Source organism: Vanellus vanellus, assembly GCF_965231255.1.
Source record: "Vanellus vanellus genome assembly, chromosome: 3".
Taxonomy (NCBI): domain Eukaryota; kingdom Metazoa; phylum Chordata; class Aves; order Charadriiformes; family Charadriidae; genus Vanellus; species Vanellus vanellus.
In genome coordinates, this window is record NC_138907.1 from 13,608,081 (window position 1) to 13,632,608 (window position 24,528).

General features: G+C 43.1%; 1 protein-coding gene across 1 annotated transcript in view; it reads left to right on the forward strand.

The window, feature by feature from the left end:
* Nucleotides 1-24,528, forward strand: part of LOC309669527 (aprataxin and PNK-like factor) — a gene marked incomplete at both ends in the record, with an annotated part of 30,950 nt that overhangs the window by 1,520 nt on the left and 4,902 nt on the right. The window contains 5 exon segments of the mRNA XM_082480229.1: nt 179-567; nt 7,343-7,468; nt 10,006-10,052; nt 11,462-11,484; nt 11,488-11,500. Coding sequence (XP_082336355.1) covers nt 179-567; nt 7,343-7,468; nt 10,006-10,052; nt 11,462-11,484; nt 11,488-11,500 — 598 coding nt within the window.

A 24,528-nucleotide genomic window follows, 5' to 3' on the forward strand; every position in this document is an offset into this window, starting at 1 on the left:
AAGGTTTTAAAGGGTGGACCACGTGATCTTTTGAGGTCCCTTACAGCCTGGCTGTTGTTCTACGATTCTCTGATTTTGAAAACCGGAATGATGAGATGAGGCAGAGTTTGACCTCAAAGCTTTTAATTCTGAAGAGTGTAAATTTTCAGGTCCTTCAAAATGTAACCTTGTTCCACAGAATACATCTGGATTTCCCCTTGAGAGTACCATGAGAAACATGGAAGGAAATGGCAAGACTGGAATAAAAAACACTGGAAGTTCTCTGGAAAAAAATGATAGGCAGCTGCACAGTAAATGTTCTAAAAGAATAGGTCAGATCTCCAGTAAAACAAATGTAATTGAGGAAACAGAAAACAAAGAGCAGATTACTGGTTCTACAAGCCAACAAGCTCACTGGGGCAGGACTTCCCAATATTTTGGTGCCCAGGAAGGGATTCTTGAGCCTGATGCAAATCTGGATTACAAGACTGAGATTTCTGATTCAACCAGAAGTGCAGATGCTTCAGAAGGCTCCAAACAGATCAAGCGTAAGAGGACACCTTGCATGTATGGAACAGGCTGTTACAGGTAAAGCAAAATTAAAACTAGCTTAAGATAGCTTATTATTAAGAAGTAATGTATTAACTATGGAAGAGAAAACAGTAAAGTTGTTACAAGCTTTGATTTGAAAAAAATCTTTTGGTAATCAGCAGACTGGTGAGAAACAAATGGCGTAACAATAATTTTAAAAGTATAAAAGGAGGAGACAGGATGTCTTGCTAACTGCTAATATAACCCAAACAAGGGATGAAGTACTTCAGCAAATTAAAAGATGAAGGTAAGAAACAAAGGTCCATTTTAAAAAGAAAAGAAATAAAAAATCCCCTGTGTGTGCAGTACATGTACCAGCAGGAAGAAGAGATGTAAATAGTTGAAATGCCCAACCTAGACCCTGTAGGCTTGTTCTATTAGCAGATAAAGCTTTTATGAAAGATGATTGTATTTATTGAAGCTATTGCATGCTTTGTGGTCTGAATATTTAAAATACTTATTATTTGTAATCCCTAAATAACCAAGAACTACAATCTGCCTCTATTTTTTTTTGGTAATGCTTTCAGTTCCTCCCTAAAACCAGAACAACCTTTTTTTTCTCCTACTCATATCCTCTCACTTCATCGTGAAAGATCTGTCATACAAATGTTTTGTGAGATACAAACGGTCCACTGAAGTTCAAAACATCAGTGCTGAGTGCCTGGCCTCCTGCTAGTTCTTTCTGCCCAGAAAAGATCTGGAGTGCCAGTGCCCTGTGTTGATATATTGAAGAGAAGATACAAATCTAGAGGTGGTCCTGAGGCTAGCAAATGACCAATGACCTGAGGATTGTATTTAGGAGAAGGCTTTTGAGCTCTAGATAAAGCTCTGTACACTGTAAGCAAAAAAGATAAGTGTCGTGGTTTAGGCCAAAATCTGCTACTGGGGACCTGAGGGACCCCAGATGGGACCGACAGATGCTCCCCTCTATCCCTCTTCAAAGAGAGAGGCAGAGGAGGAAAAAGAGACTTATGAGTTTAGAAGGAACTAAACTACTTTAATGAAATATTAATAATAAAATAAAAAAAATAATAAAAAATATATACAAAACCATATCAAGTTCCCGAGATGACAATCACGTCACCAGCTGGCACTGGGGCAGTCCCAGGCTGGACTCAGTGACAGACGGGAACTGGATTCCAGATCTGGATTCAGGATCGGGATCACAGGCAGAGAAATAGAGTCCTCCTCAGACGTTGACCATTGAAGGAAGAGCCCGTGACCCTTTGATCCCTCAGCTTTTATACTGAGCATGAGGCAGATGGGATGGAATACCCTGTTGGTCAGTTTTGGGTCACCTGTCCTGTCCGCTTCTCCCTGCAGGTGGGACCCCACTATGCTTTTCCACTTCCGACCCTCCAACGTGGCAAATAACAAAGTTGGTTGGCCCTGGGTGTTATTGCAATAAGTATAAGCAAGAGCTTCTCTGCATACCATGCCTGGGCATCAGCTCTAAACAACTGGTCTTATCACTCTGAGAGAGGGAACATTGCCTGCACAATATGCAGTTAATTTCAGTAGTTAGAAGAGGCCCAGCTAAGAAGCGAAGTTACTGAACAAAATTGGTTCTGTTTTACCTCAAACCAGGACAATAGGGCTTATCCAGGAAACAGGAGGTCCTGTGATTTATTTTTTCTTCCCCCCGCTTTTTGTTTCCCCTCAAAGGGCTTGAACAATAGAAACAAGGGAGGTTGTTTAGAAAACAAACTCGTGCAAGTAAATGGATTCTTGTTTATGTTTGATGTGTCAAATCAACGGTACAAAGCTGTTACTTTAACAAACACATCAGATTTCCAGCTTTCATGTAGCTTTTTTCACATATCTCCAATTTTGCCCATAATATGATGAAAATATGTTTTATTAGGCAGTTAAACTCATCCACAGGAGCACAAATGCAGCCTCTAGTTTGCTACAGTTACTTCTAATTTTGCTAAGGCAAGTTTTCCCCTGTGTGGGAGTGAAGCTGATTTAATGCTCTAATATGCTGAAGGATTCCTAATGTTTAGGAAGACAAATTTTAGCTACAGGTAATATGGAATAGGAGTCTGTATGTGCACATTTGTTCTTGGGTCTTTATTCTAAAAATTTTGGCAGCAATACTTTTGGAAAGTATTGCTTTGTAAGCAAAAAGAATGCTCTGGAGTAACACATAACAAAATCTTCTGTTGGAGAAGTTTGTAAATACGAAGTATCAAAAACATCAGCTTCAATCTGCCAGAAATGTCATGAGACTAACCAGCAAAAGAAATGTGCTTTGTAATCTATGTCTTAGTATTTGCTTTTGATACAAGACAACCAAGTAGTTTTTCTGCATCAATGGCATAGCCATGTTACATTAAAACAAGTTATTGCTGCTACCCATATTTTTAACAGAAGATGTATGTAAGTGTGACGTGAATGGGTGCTTTGAAGGAACACATTGAGTGCGTATTCAGTTTTTCATTGCGTAGTGTTTTCCTTGAGCAAAAACTAGTTTTTAGAGTTGCTAAGGAAGAGGAGCTGCTTTGACTGCTCTTTTCAGTACAATGGGTAGTTGGTTTCCCTCTCCTTCATTACTTGAACCTTATGAAAGGTGTCTTCCAACAAGATATGCTGTAGGAATCAACATCTTAAATGATGTTGATTAAATGAGTACTGCTTTGGTAACTGTAACACTTCCTTAAAGTTTTTTTTTTTTCTAGGTGAGGTTTCTTCTTCATAAAATGTAATTTATCCAATAACTAAATGCTCTTCAGAGTTCTAGTCTTTATTTTGTAAACTCCTATTAAGAGATACTTGCCTTGTGGATATGACTTTGGCACCTTTGGTAGGTGCCTAATAAAATAATACAAATTGAAAAGATTAAATCCTAGTTCTGTTGATTTCATTATATTTCTCTGACACATATCTTAAACATTTAGGAAGTAATTTTGTAACCCATAGTTCAGTTTCTTCATTTATGAATTTGAAAACACTGCTTTTGAAAGAATCGAGCTTGATGCACACCTTTCGCTCCAGGGATTCTTCCGGCCATCGTCATTCAGCATCAGATTCTCTTTCTGAGGCAGCCCAAAGCTTTATCAAATTGAAAGAAACTGTTGTTACTACCAGTAGGCAAAGTGCTCTGTGTATGTTATATCTGACTGTATTTGTTGTCAAGGAACTTGCTATCTGAATACTGTCCTGTGTTCGTTTTCTTGTCTGCTGCTTGTTTTTCTGAACTTGGAAGGATAGGGAATTAAAAATAAATCCAAACACAACCCCCCTTTTCAAGGGCTGCATAAGAGTGTGGTAGATCTGAACTCTCATCTCTAAAACCGTAACCCACAATTTTTGTTCACACTGGGGGTGTGTAAATCTTCCCCATAGCTGTCAAAGCTGGACATGCTCAACCAGCCTTTGGATTTGTGTGTGCATTCTTTTAAATACTTTGCTTTTTGTTTGTTTGTGAAAATAAGTATTTTTCCTTTCACCTTAAGCTTTTAAATCTGGCAGCTGAAGACCTCCATCTGTCTTTTTGAGTCCTGTCTTCTAATAAGACTTACAATTTAAAACTTACAAACATCTTAAGCGCAGTTGTAGCATAACTTCAGGCTTGAAGTCTATGGCTTTATAACTACTGCTGGCGATTCATTATATCTTCACGACCAGTTTCTTTAGTAGCTGAGAAAATAAGCCCTTGAAATGTCAGGGGTCTTCTGCATGTGGTTGTGAAGAGCCAGGGATTCTGACCTGATCAGTTAGACTTGCTTTAGAAAAAGCTTTTAAGTTGCTTTTGGTAGCTGCACAGACATAAAACTGTCTTAAATATTTCACTGGGCAATACTCAACTTCTGCTTGAGATGATTGATTCTGAATTATTTCTGTAATCTTTATTTGCGTAATTTTCTGCATCTTGAGGTGTGAGTACACAAACTCGGAGCTTCTGTGAAAGCAAAGTTGCAGTAACTCTGTATGGTTATGAGAAGGCAAATCTCTTATAAAACTTTATCCTTAAAATAGGCTTTTAATTGGTTGGGTTTTTGTGTGAGTAAAGCTTAATGATTTTGTTTTGAGCAAATGAATAACATATTCCTGTGCAGCGAGGTTTTGTTGTGAAACTAACTTTGGAGTGCAACTCACGGTGTGATAGATGTTTTGCTCTTACAACTCAAATCTTGTGTGTAAAAAAAAACCAAACAAAAAACCTCAAACCCTAACAAAAAAACCCCCAAAACAACTCAAAAAAGCCAAACCCTTAACAAAAGGAAGAAGCTTTGCATTTTTGCAAGAATGGAAAATGTTTGCTTAATGTAAGCTATGCACTTCTCTGCTTCTATTTATTTGGCTGGATATCATTGCACAACACATAGAAGAAGAATAAGTACAAATTATCCAGGTAAAGGTGATATAAAATATGATGTTTCTACTGGTCCTGAGCATCTGAAGTACAACGTGTTTAAGATGTTTCATAGGTAATGTATAATTTGAGGAGCATCATCCACTGGCCCAAAGAATCCTGAAGCCTTGTGACAGGGAGTGTACATCAAGACCCTTTTGTTTCTCCTCACCCTTCCTCCCATACTACTTTCTTTTTCTTTCTTTTCTTTTTTTTTTCCCCCTCTCCTCCAATAAGGGCTGTTTGGTGTTGTCCAAGTAGGTTTCAAAGTAAATTTTTGCAAGGAAATGGATATCCCCTAAAATACGATGGTTTGGCTAAGTGACAGCTATTAGACCTTTTTTCCTTGGTGACTATGATGCTGTATGTATCCTATTGTAGGAGTAAATATAAAAATTATTTCACAGAACATTAGTTGCTTCTGTATCCCTTTGAGAAGATGAATTGTGTCTCAAATGACTCAAAATTCTTGCTGATATTGCTAATAAGCTAGCTACATGCGTTGAGAAAACAAAGCAAGTAGCCTCTAAAACGACTTGGTTTCATCCCATTTATTTTTAAATGGGAAAATAAGTAGGCAGCCAGCCTGAATTTGGTGTAAGTGACATTTCCTGAGAACTCGTGGTAGATTAAGTGACTGGTAAATGCAATCTTGCAATGATTTCTAGTGAAACAATATTTACTTACCCTACAGTTTGCAGCAATTAACAGAAAAGACCAGGACAAGAAGTTTGTCACCTATGTAAATAGATCCAAGAGGTGCTGGGTCTTTGATAAGTAGCTCATGGAAGAGTTTATCTGTAGCTTGCTTGTTTAGTTTCCTGAGTGAAAGAGAGCAGGCAAATGGAGATTTGAAGTGTTAATACTAAATAACTAATCGTTTTTGAATGCCTAGAAGGAGGCTTGAATGGCTAGTAAAGCTCACAGTACTTAAGCAATCATTTTTCACGGAAGCTTTTTTTTTTCCCCTTATGGTAGTAGTTGAGATGCTGAAATCAACATTGGCTGTTTCCTATAAAGTTCATAAGAGGTAGTTGTGAATCTAAAGGAAAGAATGCCTGTGATCATCGAGGAAGCTGTTGTGTGTGTAACTAGATACACAACGTTTTTCTGGCTTTGTGTTTCTAAATGCAGCTGAAACAAGTGTAAAGTAAAGCAGTAATCACTCTGCAGTTTAAAGTTGTCATTCCTCTTGCTTGAGGCAAGCAGTGCGCTTTTATAATTTGCACAAACACATTGAAGATTATGTACTCTGGGAATCAGTGTGGTAAATCACTGGAGTATTTTGTGGACGTCTCTTGGAAAATAATTTATTAAAATATCTCACATTCCATGCTCTTAAATATTATGCTTGGAAAAAAAGTGTGACTAAAAGAAATCAGGGGGGAAAAGTAGGTTTGATTTTGGTACCGGTATGTTTGCTTTGACATAATTTTTGTAGTATGTTTTGGTCTGTCACGCGAACTTCTCCTGAAGTGGTAACCTGTTTTTCTGTGTTCTTTTTAACATCACTTACCGAAGTTTTATAATGCAAACTCTTCTCTAAGTAGTGTTGTTATAGCTGCCTTGTCTTGTATGGTGTGTCCAAACATATTGCCTAGAAGCAGTAGAAGTGTTCTTTTAATGATGCATACATTTGTATTCACTACTTGCCTCCCCTTGGATTCAGCTGTGTAAGTGTCATAGAGCAAAAAGTCATGGATGTGCTCTCATCACTAACATTGGTGTGACTCAACTACATGCAGAGCTGTTATGTCTTATTGTACAACTTTATGTCATCGTTGTAATTTGATATTTCAAATAAAACGTCATGGTAGGCAACCAAACTCAACAGCATAACGTAATATCCAATAGACTGCTCCACCTGGAATAATATGCTGACATTTGAAGTATTCAAGTGAGTAGTAATTTGCATACAGAACAGAAATTATAGTTGGGGCAGATTGCCTGAAGCTAATATGCGATAACCCAAAGATGTGAGGAGTCTTTAGTACTGCAGCTCTTCAGCTGCCGTGTGTTGGCCCTTCCAACTTGTGCTAAGACTTCACATAGAAGTTTCCATCGCACTTCGATACTCCAGAGGGAGTTGTAACTGAGCAACTTGTCTACTGAGCAAGATTCATGCTATATGACTACATCAGTAGATTGTATTCATGTTGGAGATCTAAAACTTAAAGCCGATGGCAAATAGGAAAATTCCTGTTTTAACCTCCTTTGCAGCCTGTGCAGAGACAAAGCTTTTCTTCTGGTACCATGAAAGTAGGTCTTACATTCTGTGTAAAGTTAAACATTAAGAGCTCTTTTCTTATGTAACCACAGAAAAATGAGTTGTCACTGATTCAGTAACACCTTTCTTATCTCCCTTTCTCGTGTTTAAATGGAACAGTCAGTTCTCTATATATTTGTCTTTTGCAGGAAGAATCCCATTCACTTTCGGCAGTTCAGTCACCCTAATGATGATGACTATCATGAAACGGAGATTGTAACTCAGGATAACAATGATAACCGGCCTGAATGTCCATATGGAACAGCTTGTTATAGGTAAGAAACACTGTACAAAACAGCTTTTCTTGTTTTACAGGTTAAGACTGTTACTGGAGTTACAAAATGACAATAAAATAATGAGCAATTCTTGGTGTGAAATCTTGAGAGTAGCCTATCATTATGGCTCTTTCTAAAGTCTCACTGCCTTCTGAAATCTACTATGGACAGACTGCTGCCTTTAAAGTACTGAAGTCTGTGCAAAATATTTGCTAGTGATTTCAGCTGGTGAACATGAAAACTTGACTTTTGGAACCTATTCAGTGACCTAGAGATCAACACTTTTTCACTTGTCAACATGTAGTAGACCGTTCTTTTTTATATAAACAATAATGTATAGTTACATGTTGTTCTTGACATGTAACTTTTAGTTTAAATTTTGATAATGTATTTGTTGAGACTTTGTACAAAAACTCTATTTTATAATCACTGTTTGATTTGTTAGAAAGCATAATATAGGTAACAACAATAAAATCCAGTTATGGCTGACTGCAGTTTCTTTTAAGCACTGTTGATTTACTTCAAAAGATTGTTTTTATTCCATGTTGTTTCTCAGTGTCTAGGTTTTACACTTTTATTTAGCGGAGTTTTGATGACTGCTGTGTAATTGAAACAATGGACAAAAGGATATATTTTGAGGCAATAGCACTTCTATGGGGGCCTATGGAAATTAACAGCTGCTGTTAATAAAGATTTGCCTGAGCAGAAACATTTTCTCCTCCCTCTCCCAGAATGTGTGATGATCCTAAAGAGCGTGTTCTCTATGAAATGTAACAAAGTGAGCGTAGCTTTTAAGACAAAGCCATGTTATATTCAGCTAATGCAGAAAGTGTTTCTCTTCTGAAAAACCTCTATGAAGTGAGGACAAGAGATCTGGGTTTATTCCAGTAATGAAATTGCCAACATACTTTACAGGAGTAGAATGGATGCCACGTCCAAACCAAAGCTCTCTCCTTACAGCACAGAGATTGTCTTATCTGGATTAGTTGATCATTTCTTAATCTGTGTTTCATTCCTTGGGGGTAGAGGAAAGGAGGCACCATGAAGCAATGATAATTCTTTCAACAAAGCAACAGATGCAATTTGAAGGTTGTTTTTTTTTTTTGTTACTTTTGTTGCCTTTATCTGTTGGCTACTATGAAGGGAGCAAAATTAAATTATCTGAATGCTATGCCTTGAGCTGAGATATACTGGTCTGATGCTGATGATAGTAGTAAAACATTGACATAGGCAATTCTTTTTGTTCCACTACAGTGTATTTAATAGGCAGCTGTATTTCCATTTTTTATTCAGAGAACTATCACTTCTATCTAATACACACATTAGATACTTTAGGATGGCGGTAGCTATAGAACTATAAATCAACTTGGAGCGTGTGAACTTGTCACAAGTTAGACACAAAAATAAGATTTTTCTGCTGAAGACTAACTGTATTACTCTTCTTTGAAGAATAAGAAAACATAAATACGCAAGTGATTTTACAAGGCAGTCTTCACAGCAGGTTTTGTAAAATATACAGAAACTTCTGCAGTTGCAGAAATTCATCTCAAGTTTCAAGCAATGTCACGTGGTATGTCATTCTTAAACAGTGGCCTTTAATTGTTGCTTATTTTCAGAAGCAAAAATTAGGACAACTGAACTGGTTTTCTTCCAAAGTTAGATTATTTTTTTTTTAATTTTCTGCACAAAAATAAATCGAGTTAAAACTATTTTAATATGCAGCCCTGAGAAAAGCCTCGAACAACACAGGTTAGCACAGTGTATGTTGGACCAAGTTAAAACATTAGAGAAGTATTTGATAACTGTGGGCGGGAGATGATCAGTGTGTTAATGACCTGGATCACAGCCTGAATGAGGGGGACGTGTATTGCAGATCCAAGAGGAAGTTGACTGTAAGTTTTCTTTCATTGCTTTGATGCTATTTTTTATAGAAGACAGAAACTTGTAAACTGAATTTGCTGGATTGCAGCAGCATATTGCAGAAGTGAGTAATCTCTCTGAAGAATCCTTTTGTGGCCTCTCCCCAAGACCTTTAAGACAAGCAGTTCTTTCCTTTAATTTTCTCCTTTAATTTTTTTCTTTAATTTTCCCAAACTATTTAATTTGTAGCCTTATGTTTCAGAATGTGGAAGCTATGCCTGGACGTCTCAGACCTGTGCATGCATTGTACTTAATGCGCCAGAAGTTAAGTTCTGGTTTCATTTTTAATGAGAGTAAGTAACTGGATCAGTTCTTACTATGCTGAACAAATGCATCTTATTATACAACTTTGAAAACTGTCTCATCTCATCTCTTTGTTTTGATCAGCCATCTATTTTTTTTTTTTTAATGCTGAAACAAGAGGAACTCCTATTTAACCTGATTTTTTTTTTTTTTCCCCAGCCTACATTCTGTAAGAGAGACTGCAGGAAGGCGCTGGTCACAGAATTCAATTTTAAAAAGAAATTAACGTTATCCATAAAATACCAGGGAGTTCCGGGCTTGTTAAGTGTGGAACAAGGTGACAAATCAAGCTGTTCCTGTTTTCTTCTTTGCAGGAAGAATCCACAGCACAAGCTAGAATACAAGCACAGTGTACCTCCAGGTAAGCCAAGTTGTTCGATGTAGCTCAAAGCGTTGGGGAGTGAAACCCCAGTAATGGATACCAAAAATTTGGACTAAAATGCTTTCAGCTACCGTTAGTGAAAAACACTGCGTTTGCAGCTTACTTTGTATTGCCCTGCACCCTTGCGCTTCTGAAGTACGAGGTCTTGCCCTTGTCTGAGATAAGGAAGGTTGCTTGGCCACTGCAAACTTGCACTCACTTTTTCAAATATTTTTCAACTGAAGTGAGGTGGCCGGGGTCAGACATAATTGACCCAGTTTGTATGCTTTGTATCTTACATTCTGACAAAAAAAGCTGTGTGGCTATTTTCATGAGTTTAATAGGTTTTATTGAAAATTAAACATGGTATAGTATGATATTAGCGGATCTCTCTATTCGACTTCCTCCGTTCAGAGCTGGAACATTACAATAAAAATAGGGAATATATTTGTTACTGAAGTATTTCTCAACATTTCAAATGGGTACTGCAGTAAATTACTTCTGTAACTTTTCTCCCATCCCCCTAGCAAAATGTGTACGCAGAAATATTTTATGTTTTAACTGTATAGATTTATATCTTAAGATTTCATACTTACTTTTTATTCTTAATTTTCTTTTGATAGGAAATCCTCAGGTAACATACAATTTTGAAGTCTTGTGATGATCTAAAACAAACATTGCAAGCCTGTCATCCTTTTTTATTTTAAATTTTTGTTTTTTGGACCAGTGATTTTCTTTGAGAGAACAAATGTTTGCATATATGTTCTCTTGAGGCTTGCAGACGATATAATTAAAACTGAATCTGAGTTTCTATTCTAAAATTTTCTAGTCTTTTATATGCCAATCTAGTCTTGTTGAAAAACACAGGGGAATGTACTGTTTACATTTTGTCTGCTGTTAAAGAATTCAAAGAGATGCTTTGCATTTTTTATGCTTTTTCTTGATTATTGGTCTTGTAGATTTTTTTCTACTTGAAATCCTAATGCAATAAGCAATACTTCAGAGCAGAACAGTTATGGAAATGTAATGATAATGTGTTCTACTTTAAAGAACCAGGTTTATGACATTATTAAGGAGAAATTGCATTTATGGAAACAATGGTGTAAAACTTTTAAATGCTTTGAAATACTTCAATTTTCTACTTAAAAACCACAACCAGTATCGATGACGTTTGTCTACAGGTAGCATGGTTCATAATAGTAAGAACAGTTCATGCGAGTAATCTCTCGGGAATCATTCAATACAAAAAAGGCTCATTTTGGGCAGCAGCATAGTTTTTATACTTGTAAATACAGCAGAACCATTGCAGCATTTATTTTAATAGGTCAGTCTTCTATTGTAACAACCTCGATGAATAACCCTTACACGAACTTGTACTCTGTCCTGACTAACAACTTTCCTTTCTTTAGTAACTCAAAGAGGAACCCGACAATGAACTTCAAAAAATGGTATGTTCTAATGTTATGAATGGGCACATCAGTATGGGACACAACCAATCTGCTTTGGTTTGGGGGCACTTAATAGTGCTGGAGAGGCTTGATAATACTTAACCTGAGGAGAAGGTAGTTGTGATTTTAGTAAAACCTTGCTTGCTTTTTCACAAGTAATAGTGCTCCAATTGGATTTGTGCCAGGCTTCCTGGGTCGGCATGCCTGTACTTCCCTGGAAGCAGACAAGAAAGCAAATGAATGTTTTAAGGAGAGACACGTGTGACTAAGTCGATTCTTCCTCCCTTACACAGGGGTCATAATAAGATGAAAGGAATCCAATATTTCATCCTGTCCTGGTTCCGGCAAGGATGGGGTTAATTTCCAAGGAGCCGGCAGGGGAGGCACGTATTCCATACCACGTGACCCATGCCCCGATATAAAAGGAGCTAGCCGGGGCGGGGGAGTCAGTCGCCACTCGGGGGTGGGTTGTGGTGGTGTGGGTCCGGTCGGTGCTCTTCGCGGCGGTACTGTAATCGCGTTCTTGTATTCCTTTACCGGTGTTATTGTTTTTCTTTCTTTCTTTTTCCCTTTGTCTGTTCTGCTAAATTATAATATTTCAACCCACGAGTTTTGCCCTTTTCTGCTGATTTTTCCCACGGCTGTGGGAGTCGTGCGAGCGGCTGCGTGGTTCTCTGTTGCTGGCTGAGGCCAAACCACGACAGTCCTTTTTGGCGCCCAACGTGGGGCTCGAAGGGTTGTAATAACAACAGATCTGACCAGAGCTTGTTAAAACGGATTTCTTATATGTATTTCTCCTATTAGTTAAATAGTTGCCGGTTACAATGTTGCTTCGTTTGTTTACGTGGCTGTGTTATGTAAATTCTTATATGCTGTATGTGATGCTGTTTGTTATCTCAGGGAGAGGGATCAGGACTATAATTTTGCTGTCCTGTGCAATATCAGCTTATGATATGGTAACATCACTATTCAAGTGGCTTTGTTGGGGTTTCTATGTAGTATTGCTGTCCTGTCCATACCTTGGTTACCGTCTCTCAGAAGTTATCAATAATCACACCCAATCTATGGGAGAAACAGGGGGAGATACTTTCCCCAGCTCTTTTGCCTCCTTTTTCTCCTTTGGGCCAGGTATAACACCTTGTCCTGGTTTGAGGTAAAACAGAACCAATTTTGTTCAGTAACTTGGCTTCTTAGCTGGGCCTCTTCTAACAACTGAAATTAACTGCATATTGTGCAGACAGTGTTCACTCTCTCAGAGTGATAAGACCAATTGTTTATAGCTGATGCCCAGGCATGGCATGCAGAGAGGCTCCTGCTTACACTTATTGCCATAACAGCCAAGGCCAACCAACTTTGTTATTTGCCACGTTGGAGGGTCGGAAGCGGAAAAGCATAGTGGGGTCCCACCTGGAGGGAGGAGCGGACAGGACAGGTGACCCAAAACTGACCAACAGGGTATTCCATCCCATCTGCCTCATGCTCAGTATAAAAGCTGAGGGACCAAAGGGTCACGGGCTCTTCCTTCAATGGCCGACGTCTGAGGAGGACTCTCTCTGCCTGTGATCCCAATCCTGACTCCAGATCCGGAATCCAGTTCCTGTCCGCAACTGAGTCCAGCCTGGGACTGCCCCAGTGCCAGCCAGTGACGTGATTGTCATCTCGGGAGCTTGATACGGTTTTGTATATATTTTTCATTATTTCTTTTTATTTTATTATTAATATTTCATTAAAGTAGTTTAGTTTCTTCTAAACTCTTAAGTCTCTTTTTTCCTCCTCTGCCTCTCTCTTTGTAGAGGGGTAGAGGGGAGCATCTGTGGGTCCCCAGTGGTGGATTTGGCCTAAACCACGACAGATTAATTGGCGCCCAACGTGGGGCTTGAACAGTGCTCCACCAGAGCTGTGATAAATTGTCCAAATAGTTTGAATTCCAACTTGCTCAGAGATTAGAACAGACAGCTTGCATCATGTCGTTCTTAGACGAAATCATGTATCATGCCTTTAAACAGCTTTGTTGGACTTTAATGCAGTCAGCTTGGTCTAACCTGTCAAATGTGTTGCAAACTTCATTTATTCTTTGTCTTTTTATGCGAAGGTTTAAAGGTGCTATGTTGGTGTGGTTTGCAATTCAGATGTATAACACGATGAGTTGGGTAACGGCTCTACCTGTATATCTCGGGCATCAGGTGATGGATTCTGTTATGAATTATACTTTCAGTTCTACCTGGGGAATGTTTACTTCGCCCTTTGATACTTATGCTAATGTGACACCCTCAGAGCTGGGGCATGGAAACCTTCTGGGCTCTGAGGATAAGGACTGGTACCTTGTTAAGATCGTGATTTTGTTGTTGATGCTCCTGAATGTGGTGCAGGGGTGGTTTCATGTGAAACATCTGTGCAGGGGTAGCTGTAGGGTACCGTGCGCTGCCGCCACTCAGACCCGCGCAGCCGCTCGGCGATCTGCAGCGGCACAAACCGCGGCCCCGCCCGGCCCGGCCGCAGCCGCCCCCCCCAGAGCAACGGCAAAACCGGCAGCCGCCCCCCCCACCGCAACGGCACAGGCGCCTCCTCCGCCGCCGCCGCCTGCAACGGCACAGGCGCTTCCGCCGCCGCCGCCGCCTGCAACGGCACAGGCGCCTCCGCCGCCGCCGCCGCCTGCAACGGCACCGGCACCACCGCCGCCTGCACCGGCACCACCGGCAGCCGCCCCCCCAACCACCACGGCACATGCGCCTCCGCCGCCGCCGCCTGCAACGGCACCGGCACCACCGGCAGCCGCCCCCCCCACCGCAACAACACCGGCCCCTCCGCCGCCTGTCCCGGCACAAGCTACTGCAGCCACTACAACCAGTACCAAACCTACTCAAACTCCATCAAAATCGGTACAAGCTGCCCCGGTAACCAGGAGGAAGAAGAAGAGGTCAACTCCTTCCCCTACCCCTTACGACAAAGACCACCTCAAGTCAGATAGCTTGGGGGAGGGTTCTGAAGAAGATCCAGGGGAGGGTCCTTCAAGACCAGATAAGGGAAAGAGACCTTTGAAAACAGACAAAGGCGAGAGTTCTAGAGCAGATGCTGGAGAGACCCCTTCTAGGGCAGCCTCACCACAGGAGGACTCAGATGTAGAGGTAGTTGTTAAATCCTTCTCTATGAAAGATCTGAGAAATATCAGGAAGGACTTTAGTCGTCATGAAGGTGAAACACTTGTCTCCTGGTTGCTCCGATGCTGGGATAATGGGGCAGATACCCTAGATTTAGATGGCAGAGAAGCTAGGCAATTGGGAAACCTGGCCAAGGATGGAGGTATTGATAAAGAGATTGGGAGAAAGACAAGCACTCTCAGTCTCTGGAGGCGACTGGTGTCAGCCATAAAGCTCAGGTATCCCTTTAAGGACGATATCGAATGCCGTCCAAGTAAATGGACCAACATGGAAAAAGGTATTAAGTACCTGAGAGAAATGGCTGTGCGAGAGGTGATTTATAGTGATGGGCAAGGGATTGTAGACCCTGATGAAATGCCATGCAAACGATCTATGCTAAAAAAGTTTGTACAAAGTGCACCATCAACATATTCCCACACATTGTCAACAATGGTCTGGGGAGGATCTGATACTGACACACCAACTGTAAATGAAGTGGTTAATAAGGTACGACAGTATGAAGACAGTCTCTCTCGTCCCTTTTCTGTGGCAGCCATAGAAAAGCTGACTGTGACCACCGAGAAAATGACTGAGAAGCTGACTGTGACCACTGAGAAAATGACTGAGAAGCTGACTGTGACCACCGAGAAAATGACTGAGAAACTGACTGAGAAAATAGAGCAAATGACCCAGAAATTAGTTGAGCAAACCGATAAACTGTTTGATAAACTAACCAAGGTGGAGGAAAAACTCCATTCTTTCCCTGTACAGACTCATGTTGCAGCTGCTAAGAGGAAACGCCCTCCTACTCAAGAGAAAAAACACCCTCCGACTCAAGACAAATCAAACCCGATGCGAGATATCCTGTGGTTTTGCCTCTGTGAATATGGAGAAGACATGAAGAAGTGGGATGGAGAACCTACCTCAGCCCTACAGGCACGGGTGCTTGAGCTGCAAAATGAAGCAGGTAGAAGAAAGGATTCTTACAGGAAGAAGGCTGCTCCAACCTACGGTAGGCGATCCTACGGACCAGGTAGGAACCAATCTGATAATCGTAGGTACTACGGTCAACATTAGAGGTGCCCTGCCTCCAGCCAGGAGGAGGAGAGGGACAACCGAGTTTATTGGACTGTGTGGATTCGATGGCCTGGCACATTAGAGCCACAAAAGTATAAAGCCCTAGTGGACACTGGTGCACAGTGTACCCTATTGCCATCGAATCATAAAGGGGCAGAAACTGTCACCATTTCTGGAGTGACAGGCGGATCTCAAGAACTGACTGTATTAGAGGCTGAAGTGAGCCTAACTGGGAATAAATGGGAGAAACACCCCATTGTTACTGGTCCAGATGCTCCGTGCATCCTTGGCATAGACTATCTCAAGAGAGGGTATTTTAAAGACCCAAAAGGGTATCGGTGGGCTTTTGGTATAGCAGCTGTAGAGACTGAGGATGTTACACAGCTGTCTACCTTACCCGGCCTTTCAGATGACCCTTCTGTTGTGGGACTGCTGAGGGTTGAAGATCAGCAGGTGCCAATTGCTACTGCCACGGTGCATCGACGACAGTATCGCACCAACCGAGACTCCCTGATTCCCATCCATAACCTGATTCGCCGGCTAGAGAGCCAAGGAGTGATCAGCAAAACTCGCTCACCCTTTAACAGCCCTATATGGCCAGTGCGAAAGTCTGATGGGGACTGGAGATTAACAGTAGACTATCGTGGCCTGAATGAAGTTACACCACCACTGAGTGCTGCTGTGCCAGATATGCTACAACTTCAGTATGAACTGGAGTCAAAGGCAGCCCAATGGTATGCTACAATTGACATTGCTAATGCTTTTTTCTCTATTCCTTTAGCAGCAGAGTGCAGGCCACAGTTTGCTTTCACCTGGAGGGGTGTCCAGTACACCTGGAATCGACTGCCCCAGGGGTGGAAACACAGCCCTACTGTTTGCCATGGACTGATCCAGACTGCACTGGAGAAGGGTGGAGCTCCAGAACACCTACAATATATCGATGACATCATTGTGTGGGGTAATTCAGTAGAAGAAGTTTTCCACAAAGGTAGGAAAATAATTAAGATTCTTCTGAAAGCAGGTTTTGCCATTAAAAGAGGTAAGGTCAAGGGACCTGCACGAGAAATCCAGTTTTTGGGAATTAAGTGGCAAGATGGCCGTCGCCAGATCCCAATGGATATAATTAACCGAATAACATCTATGTCCCCACCTACTAACAAAAAGGAAACACAAGCCTTTTTAGGTGTTGTGGGTTTCTGGAGAATGCATATTCCAGGTTATAGCCAGATTGTGAAACCTCTCTATGAAGTGACTCGAAAGAAAAATGAGTTTATGTGGGGCCCTGAGCAACGACAAGCCTTTGAGCAAATTAAACAAGAGATTGTGCATGCAGTAGCCCTTGGACCAGTCCGAACTGGACGGAACATTAAAAATGTGCTCTACACCGCAGCTGGGGACAATGGCCCTACCTGGAGCCTTTGGCAGAAAGCACCAGGGGAGACTCGAGGTCGACCCCTGGGATTCTGGAGTCGGGGATATAAAGGCTCTGAGGCCAACTATACTCCAACTGAGAAAGAAATCTTGGCAGCATACGAAGGAGTTAGAGCTGCTTCAGAAGTAATTGGTACTGAGGCACAGCTCCTCCTGGCGCCCCGATTACCAGTACTGGGCTGGATGTTCAAGGGTAAAGTTCCTTCTACTCATCATGCCACCGATACTACCTGGAGTAAGTGGGTTGCCTTAATCACGCAGCGAACTCGAATAGGAAACCCAAATCGCCCCGGAATCGTAGAAGTGATCACAAATTGGCCCGAAGGCAAAGACTTTGGGATGCCACCAGAGGAGGTGGTGACACGTGCTGAGGAAGCTCCACCATATAATGAACTCTCAGATAATGAGAAACAGTATGCCTTGTTTACTGATGGGTCTTGTCGTATTGTAGGAAAACATCGAAGGTGGAAAGCTGCTGTATGGAGTCCTACACGACGAGTCGCGGAAGCTGCTGAAGGACAAGGTGAATCGAGTCAATTTGCAGAGGTAAAAGCCATCCAGCTGGCATTGGACGTTGCTGAACGAGAAAAGTGGCCAATACTCTATCTTTATACTGACTCATGGATGGTGGCAAATGCTCTGTGGGGGTGGCTAAAGCAGTGGAAGCAGAGCAACTGGCAGCGCAGAGGTAAACCCATCTGGGCTGCTGAGCTGTGGCAAGACATTGCCGACCGGCTAGCAAACCTAGTCGTAAAGGTACGTCACGTAGATGCCCATGTACCCATGAGTCGGGCCACTGAGGAACATCAAAACAATCAGCAAGCGGATCAGGCTGCTAAAATTTTCCAGACAGACTTGGACTGGGAACATAAAGGTGAACTATTCTTAGCTCGGTGGGCCCATGACACTTCAGGTCATCAAGGAAGGGATGCAACATATAAATGGGCACGTGACCGAGGCGTGGATTTAACCATGGACGCTATTGCGCAGGTTATCCATGACTGTGAAACATGCGCCGAAATCAAGCAAGCTAAACGGTTAAAACCTTTGTGGTATGGGGGACGATGGCTGAAATATAAATATGGGGAAGCTTGGCAAATTGATTACATCACACTCCCTCAAACTCGCCAAGGTAAGCGCTATGTGCTTACAATGGTGGAAGCAAGCACAGGATGGTTGGAAACCTATGCCGTACCTCATGCCACTGCCCGGAATACCATCCTGGGCCTTGAAAGGCAAGTCTTGTGGCGACATGGCACTCCAGAAAGAATTGAGTCAGACAATGGGACTCATTTTAAAAACAATCTTATAAGTAATTGGGCAAAAGAACATGGTATTGAGTGGATATATCATATCCCCTATCACGCACCAGCTTCTGGGAAGATTGAGCGATACAATGGACTGTTAAAAACCACCCTAAAAGCTATAGGAGGTGGAACCTTTAAAAATTGGGACAAGCATTTACAACAAGCTACCTGGTTAGTTAACACCAGGGGATCCATCAATCGAGCTGGTCCTGCTCAATCAGACCTTTTACATACTGTAGAAGGGGATAAAGTCCCTGTGGTGCATGAAAGGAATTTGTTAGGGAAAACTGTTTGGGTTTTTCCCTGCTTCAGGCAAAAGCAAACCCATTTGTGGGACTGTTTTTGCCCAAGGACCTGGATGTACTTGGTGGGTGATGCTGAAGGATGGAGAAGTTCAATGTGTACCTCAAGGGAATTTAACCCTTGGTGAGAATACACAATCCTGAGCTGTATGATGCTGATCACTACATAATACTAACAGTGTTCAATAAGTGTTTTTCAGAATAACACAGTGGTGATGAAACCTGAGCTAACTTCATCAAGTGGCGTCCAGCAAGCTCTTCAAGATGAACATGCTACCCATGGGCATAAACCACAATGAATTTTGTACCATCTTTCCTGCCCTGAGATGAGATCCTGCAATCATGAACTAAATGGACTTAAAAATTTGTATATAAACATAAACCATAGATGAGTGACCTGCATATATCCATATCATATATAACTATGTGTGTATAAATTTGATGTATAAAAGTAATAGTAATCTGAGCAAGATGCAAATGGTATGGAATAAGGGGTGGAATGTCCTGGTTTGAGGTAAAACAGAACCAATTTTGTTCAGTAACTTGGCTTCTTAGCTGGGCCTCTTCTAACAACTGAAATTAACTGCATATTGTGCAGACAGTGTTCACTCTCTCAGAGTGATAAGACCAATTGTTTATAGCTGATGCCCAGGCATGGCATGCAGAGAGGCTCCTGCTTACACTTATTGCCATAACAGCCAAGGCCAACCAACTTTGTTATTTGCCACGTTGGAGGGTCGGAAGCGGAAAAGCATAGTGGGGTCCCACCTGGAGGGAGGAGCGGACAGGACAGGTGACCCAAAACTGACCAACAGGGTATTCCATCCCATCTGCCTCATGCTCAGTATAAAAGCTGAGGGACCAAAGGGTCACGGGCTCTTCCTTCAATGGCCGACGTCTGAGGAGGACTCTCTCTGCCTGTGATCCCAATCCTGACTCCAGATCCGGAATCCAGTTCCTGTCCGCAACTGAGTCCAGCCTGGGACTGCCCCAGTGCCAGCCAGTGACGTGATTGTCATCTCGGGAGCTTGATACGGTTTTGTATATATTTTTCATTATTTCTTTTTATTTTATTATTAATATTTCATTAAAGTAGTTTAGTTTCTTCTAAACTCTTAAGTCTCTTTTTTCCTCCTCTGCCTCTCTCTTTGTAGAGGGGTAGAGGGGAGCATCTGTCGGTCCCGTCTGGGGTCCCTCGGGTCCCCAGTGGTGGATTTGGCCTAAACCACGACACACCTCTTGAGAATTTTGAATATCCTTGGGATGCTCAAACCAGCGTGTTCCTATTGCTATGTCTCCTGAATGTTTTTCAAGTCTTTTTTTAGGGTAAAACAGCTGTTTAAGACTACCACTCAGAAATCTGTCCCAAGGCCAGATAGTCAGGGGTGGCATGGGATGTGGGAGAACATGGGCAGGTATCTAGAAAACTTCTCACCTCCAATGGTTTGGGACTTCACCCTTGAACAACTACAGGACCCTGATAAAGTAATAGAATATTTCAAAGGAAAATGCTGTGGCTATTCCAGAGAGGCACAACTTACGGCACTGTGTTGGGCCCTGGCCAGTATCTACCAAACACTGCTCAGTACTATGCAGGACCCTCAGGGGAAAGAGGGGAAAGCCAGACCAGCAGACAAGGAGGCTACTCCAACTCCAGTGGTAGGCACTGTGGCTACTCAAACCCTGGTGACAGGCAATGCAGCCACTCAAACCCCAGCGGCAGGCACTGCAGCTGAACCGGACAACCAACCTGTGACAGTATCAGTTGCTCCTATACAGAAGAAGAAATACACCAAGAAATCAGTTCGCATAGTAAAGGATGATGATGAACCAGGGCCATCAAAGGAACAGGAGGAAGAGACAGAACCAGAGATAATCACCCAATCCCTATCCCTGAGTGAGCTGCGAGATATGCGAAAAGATTTCAGTCGCCTTCCTGGTGAGCATATTGTCACCTGGCTGCTCCGATGCTGGGATAACGGGGCCAGTAGCTTGGAATTAGAGGGCAGGGAAGCTAAGCAGCTGGGATCCTTGTCTAGGGAGGCAGGCATTGACAAGGCAATTGGGAAAAAGACACAAGCCCTCAGCCTCTGGAGGCGACTCCTGGCAGGTGTAAGGGAAAGGTATCCTTTCAGCGAAGATGTTGTATGTCGTCCAAGCAAGTGGACCACCATGGAAAAAGGTATCCAGTACCTAAGGGAATTAGCCGTGTGAGAGATGTTTTACTTTGACCCAGATAATGCGCAGTTACCCACAGATCCTGATGAAGTCCAGTGCACAAGGCCCATATGGCGGAAGTTTGTACGGAGTGCACCATCATCATATGCCAACTCCTTGGCAGTGATGGAATGGAGAGGTGAAGAGGGACCAACGGTGGATGAGGTGGCTGGATGACTCCGTCAATATGAAGAAAGCCTGTCTTCCCCCCTCGTTTCAGCTGTGGAAAACTGTCCCAGAAGGTCCAGCAACTTGAAGAGAGTATGTCCTACTCCCCACCTGTACAGGCCAGCATCTCAGCTATTAGGAGCAGGCGTTTCCCTACTCAAGAGGAAGAGTATAGGGGGTACACACAACGAGGCACCCTGTGGTTTTACCTGCGTGACCACGGAGAGGACATGAGGAGGTGGGATGGACAACCTACCTCAACACTACGGACACGGGTACGTGAGCTGCAAGGAAGAACAAACACAAAAGGGGATCCCTCCAGAAAAAGTGCAGCTCCTGTTTCCAGCAGACAGTTCCCCAGACAGAATGGAAGGCCTGATCTAACCTCCGATCCTCTTGAAGGGACTTCCAAATCATTTTTGCAACAAGTGAGTAATGTATATTATGATCAGGATTAGAGGGGCCCTGCCTCCAGCCAGGTGGGGGAAAGGGACAACCAGGTTTATTGGACTGTGTGGATTTGATGGCCTGGCACATCTGAGCCACAGGAGTATAAGGCTCTGGTGGACACCGGTGCACAATGCACCTTAATACCATCAAATTACAGAGGAGCAGAACCCATTTGTATTTCTGGAGTGACAGGGGGATCCCAAGAGTTGACTGTACTGGAAGCTGAAGTAAGCCTAACTGGAAACGAGTGGCAAAAGCATCCCATTGTGACTGGCCCAGAGGCTCCATGCATCCTTGGCATAGACTATCTCAGGAGAGGATACTTCAAGGACCCAAAAGGATACCGGTGGGCTTTTGGCATAGCTGCCTTGGAGACAGAAGAAATTGAACAGTTATCCACCTTGCCTGGTCTCTCAGAGGACCCCTCTGTGGTAGGGTTGTTGAGGGTCAAAGAACAACAGGTGCCGATTGCTACCACAACGGTGCATCGACGGCAATATTGTACTAACCGAGACTCTGTGATTCCCATCCATAAGTTGATTCGTCAACTAGAGACTCAAGGAGTGATTAGCAAGACTCGCTCACCCTTTAATAGTCCCATATGGCCAGTGCGAAAATCTAATGGAGAGTGGAGGCTAACAGTGGATTATTGTGGCCTGAATGAAGTCACACCACCGCTGAGCGCTGCTGTGCCAGACATGCTAGAGCTTCAATACGAACTGGAGTCGAAGGCAGCCAAGTGGTATGCAACGATTGATATCGCCAATGCATTCTTCTCAATCCCTTTGGCGGCAGAGTGCAGGCCACAGTTTGCTTTCACTTGGAAGGGCATCCAGTACACCTGGAATCGACTGCCCCAGGGGTGGAAACACAGCCCCACCATTTGTCATGGACTGATCCAGACCACACTGGAACAGGGTGAAGCTCCAGAACATTTGCAGTACATTGATGACATCATTGTATGGGGCGACACAGCAGAAGAAGTTTTTGAGAAAGGGAATAAAATAGTTCAAATCCTTCTGAAAGCTGGCTTTGCCATAAAACGAAGTAAGGTTAAGGGACCTGCACAGGAGATCCAATTTTTAGGAATAAAGTGGCAAGATGGACGCCGTCAGATCCCAATGGATGTGATCAACAAAATAGCAGCTATGTCCCCACTGACTAGTAAAAAGGAAACACAAGCTTTCTTAGGTGTTGTGGGTTTTTGGAGGATGCATATTCCAAATTACAGTCTGATTGTGAGCCCTCTATATCAAGTGACGCGGAAAAAGAATGATTTTAAGTGGGGTCCTGAGCAACGACAAGCTTTCAAACAAATTAAGCAGGAAATAGTTCATGCAGTAGCGCTGGGGCCAGTCAGGGCAGGACAAGACGTTAAAAATGTGCTCTACACTGCAGCCGGGGAGAATGGCCCTACCTGGAGCCTCTGGCAAAAAGCACCAGGGGAGACTCGAGGTCGACCCCTGGGATTCTGGAGTCGGGGATACAGAGGATCCGAAGCCCGCTATACCCCAACAGAAAAGGAGATATTGGCAGCATATGAGGGGGTTCGAGCTGCTTCGGAGGTGGTTGGCACTGAAGCACAGCTCCTCTTAGCACCTCGACTGCCAGTGCTGGGCTGGATGTTGACAGAAAGGGTCCCTGCCACACATCATGCAACTGATGCTACGTGGAGTAAGTGGATTGCACTGATCACCCAGCGAACTCGAATGGGAAACCCCAGTCGTCCAGGCATACTGGAAGTGATCATGGACTGGCCAGAAGGCAAAGATTTCGGAATATCACTAGAGGAAGAGGTGATGCGTGCAGAAGAGGCCCCACCGTATAATGAACTGCCAGAAAATGAGAAGAAATATGCCCTGTTCACTGATGGGTCCTGCCGAATTGTGGGAAAGCATCGAAAGTGGAAGGCTGCTGTGTGGAGTCCGACACAACGAGTTGCAGAAACCACTGAAGGACAAGGTGAGTCGAGTCAGTTTGCAGAGGTAAAAGCCATCCAGCTGGCTTTGGACATTGCTGAGCGAGAGAAATGGCCGGTACTTTACCTCTATACTGATTCATGGATGGTGGCAAATGCTCTGTGGGGGTGGTTACAGCAGTGGAAGCAGAACAACTGGCAGAGCAGAGGTAAGCCCATCTGGGCTGCTGAACTGTGGCAAGATATAGCTGCCCGGATTGAGAATCTGGTTGTGAAAGTACGTCATGTAGATGCCCACATTCCCAAGAATCGGGCCACTGAGGAACATCAAAACAACCAGCAGGTAGATCAGGCTGCTAAGATTGAAGTGGCTGAGGTGGATCTGGACTGGCAACGTAAGGGTGAACTATTCATAGCTCGGTGGGCCCACGATGCCTCAGGCCATCAAGGAAGAGATGCAACATATAGATGGGCTCGTGACCGAGGGGTGGACTTGACCATGGACACTATTGCACAGGTTATCCACGAATGTGAAACGTGTGCTGCCATTAAGCAAGCCAAGCGGTTAAAGCCTCTTTGGTACGGAGGACGATGGCTAAAATATAAATATGGGGAGGCCTGGCAGATTGATTATATCACACTCCCACAAACTCGCCAAGGCAAGCGCCACGTGCTCACAATGGTGGAAGCAACCACTGGATGGATGGAAACATACCCTGTGCCCCATGCCACCGCCCGTAACACTATCCTGGGCCTTGAAAAGCAAATCCTATGGCGACATGGCACCCCAGAAAGAATTGAGTCGGACAACGGGACTCACTTCCGAAACAGCCTCATAGACACCTGGGCCAAAGAGCATGGCATTGAGTGGGTATATCACATTCCTTATCACGCACCAGCCTCGGGTAAGATAGAACGATATAATGGACTGCTAAAGACTACCCTGAGAGCCATGGGGGGTGGGACCTTCAAACATTGGGATACCCATTTAGCAAAAGCCACCTGGTTAGTTAACACTAGG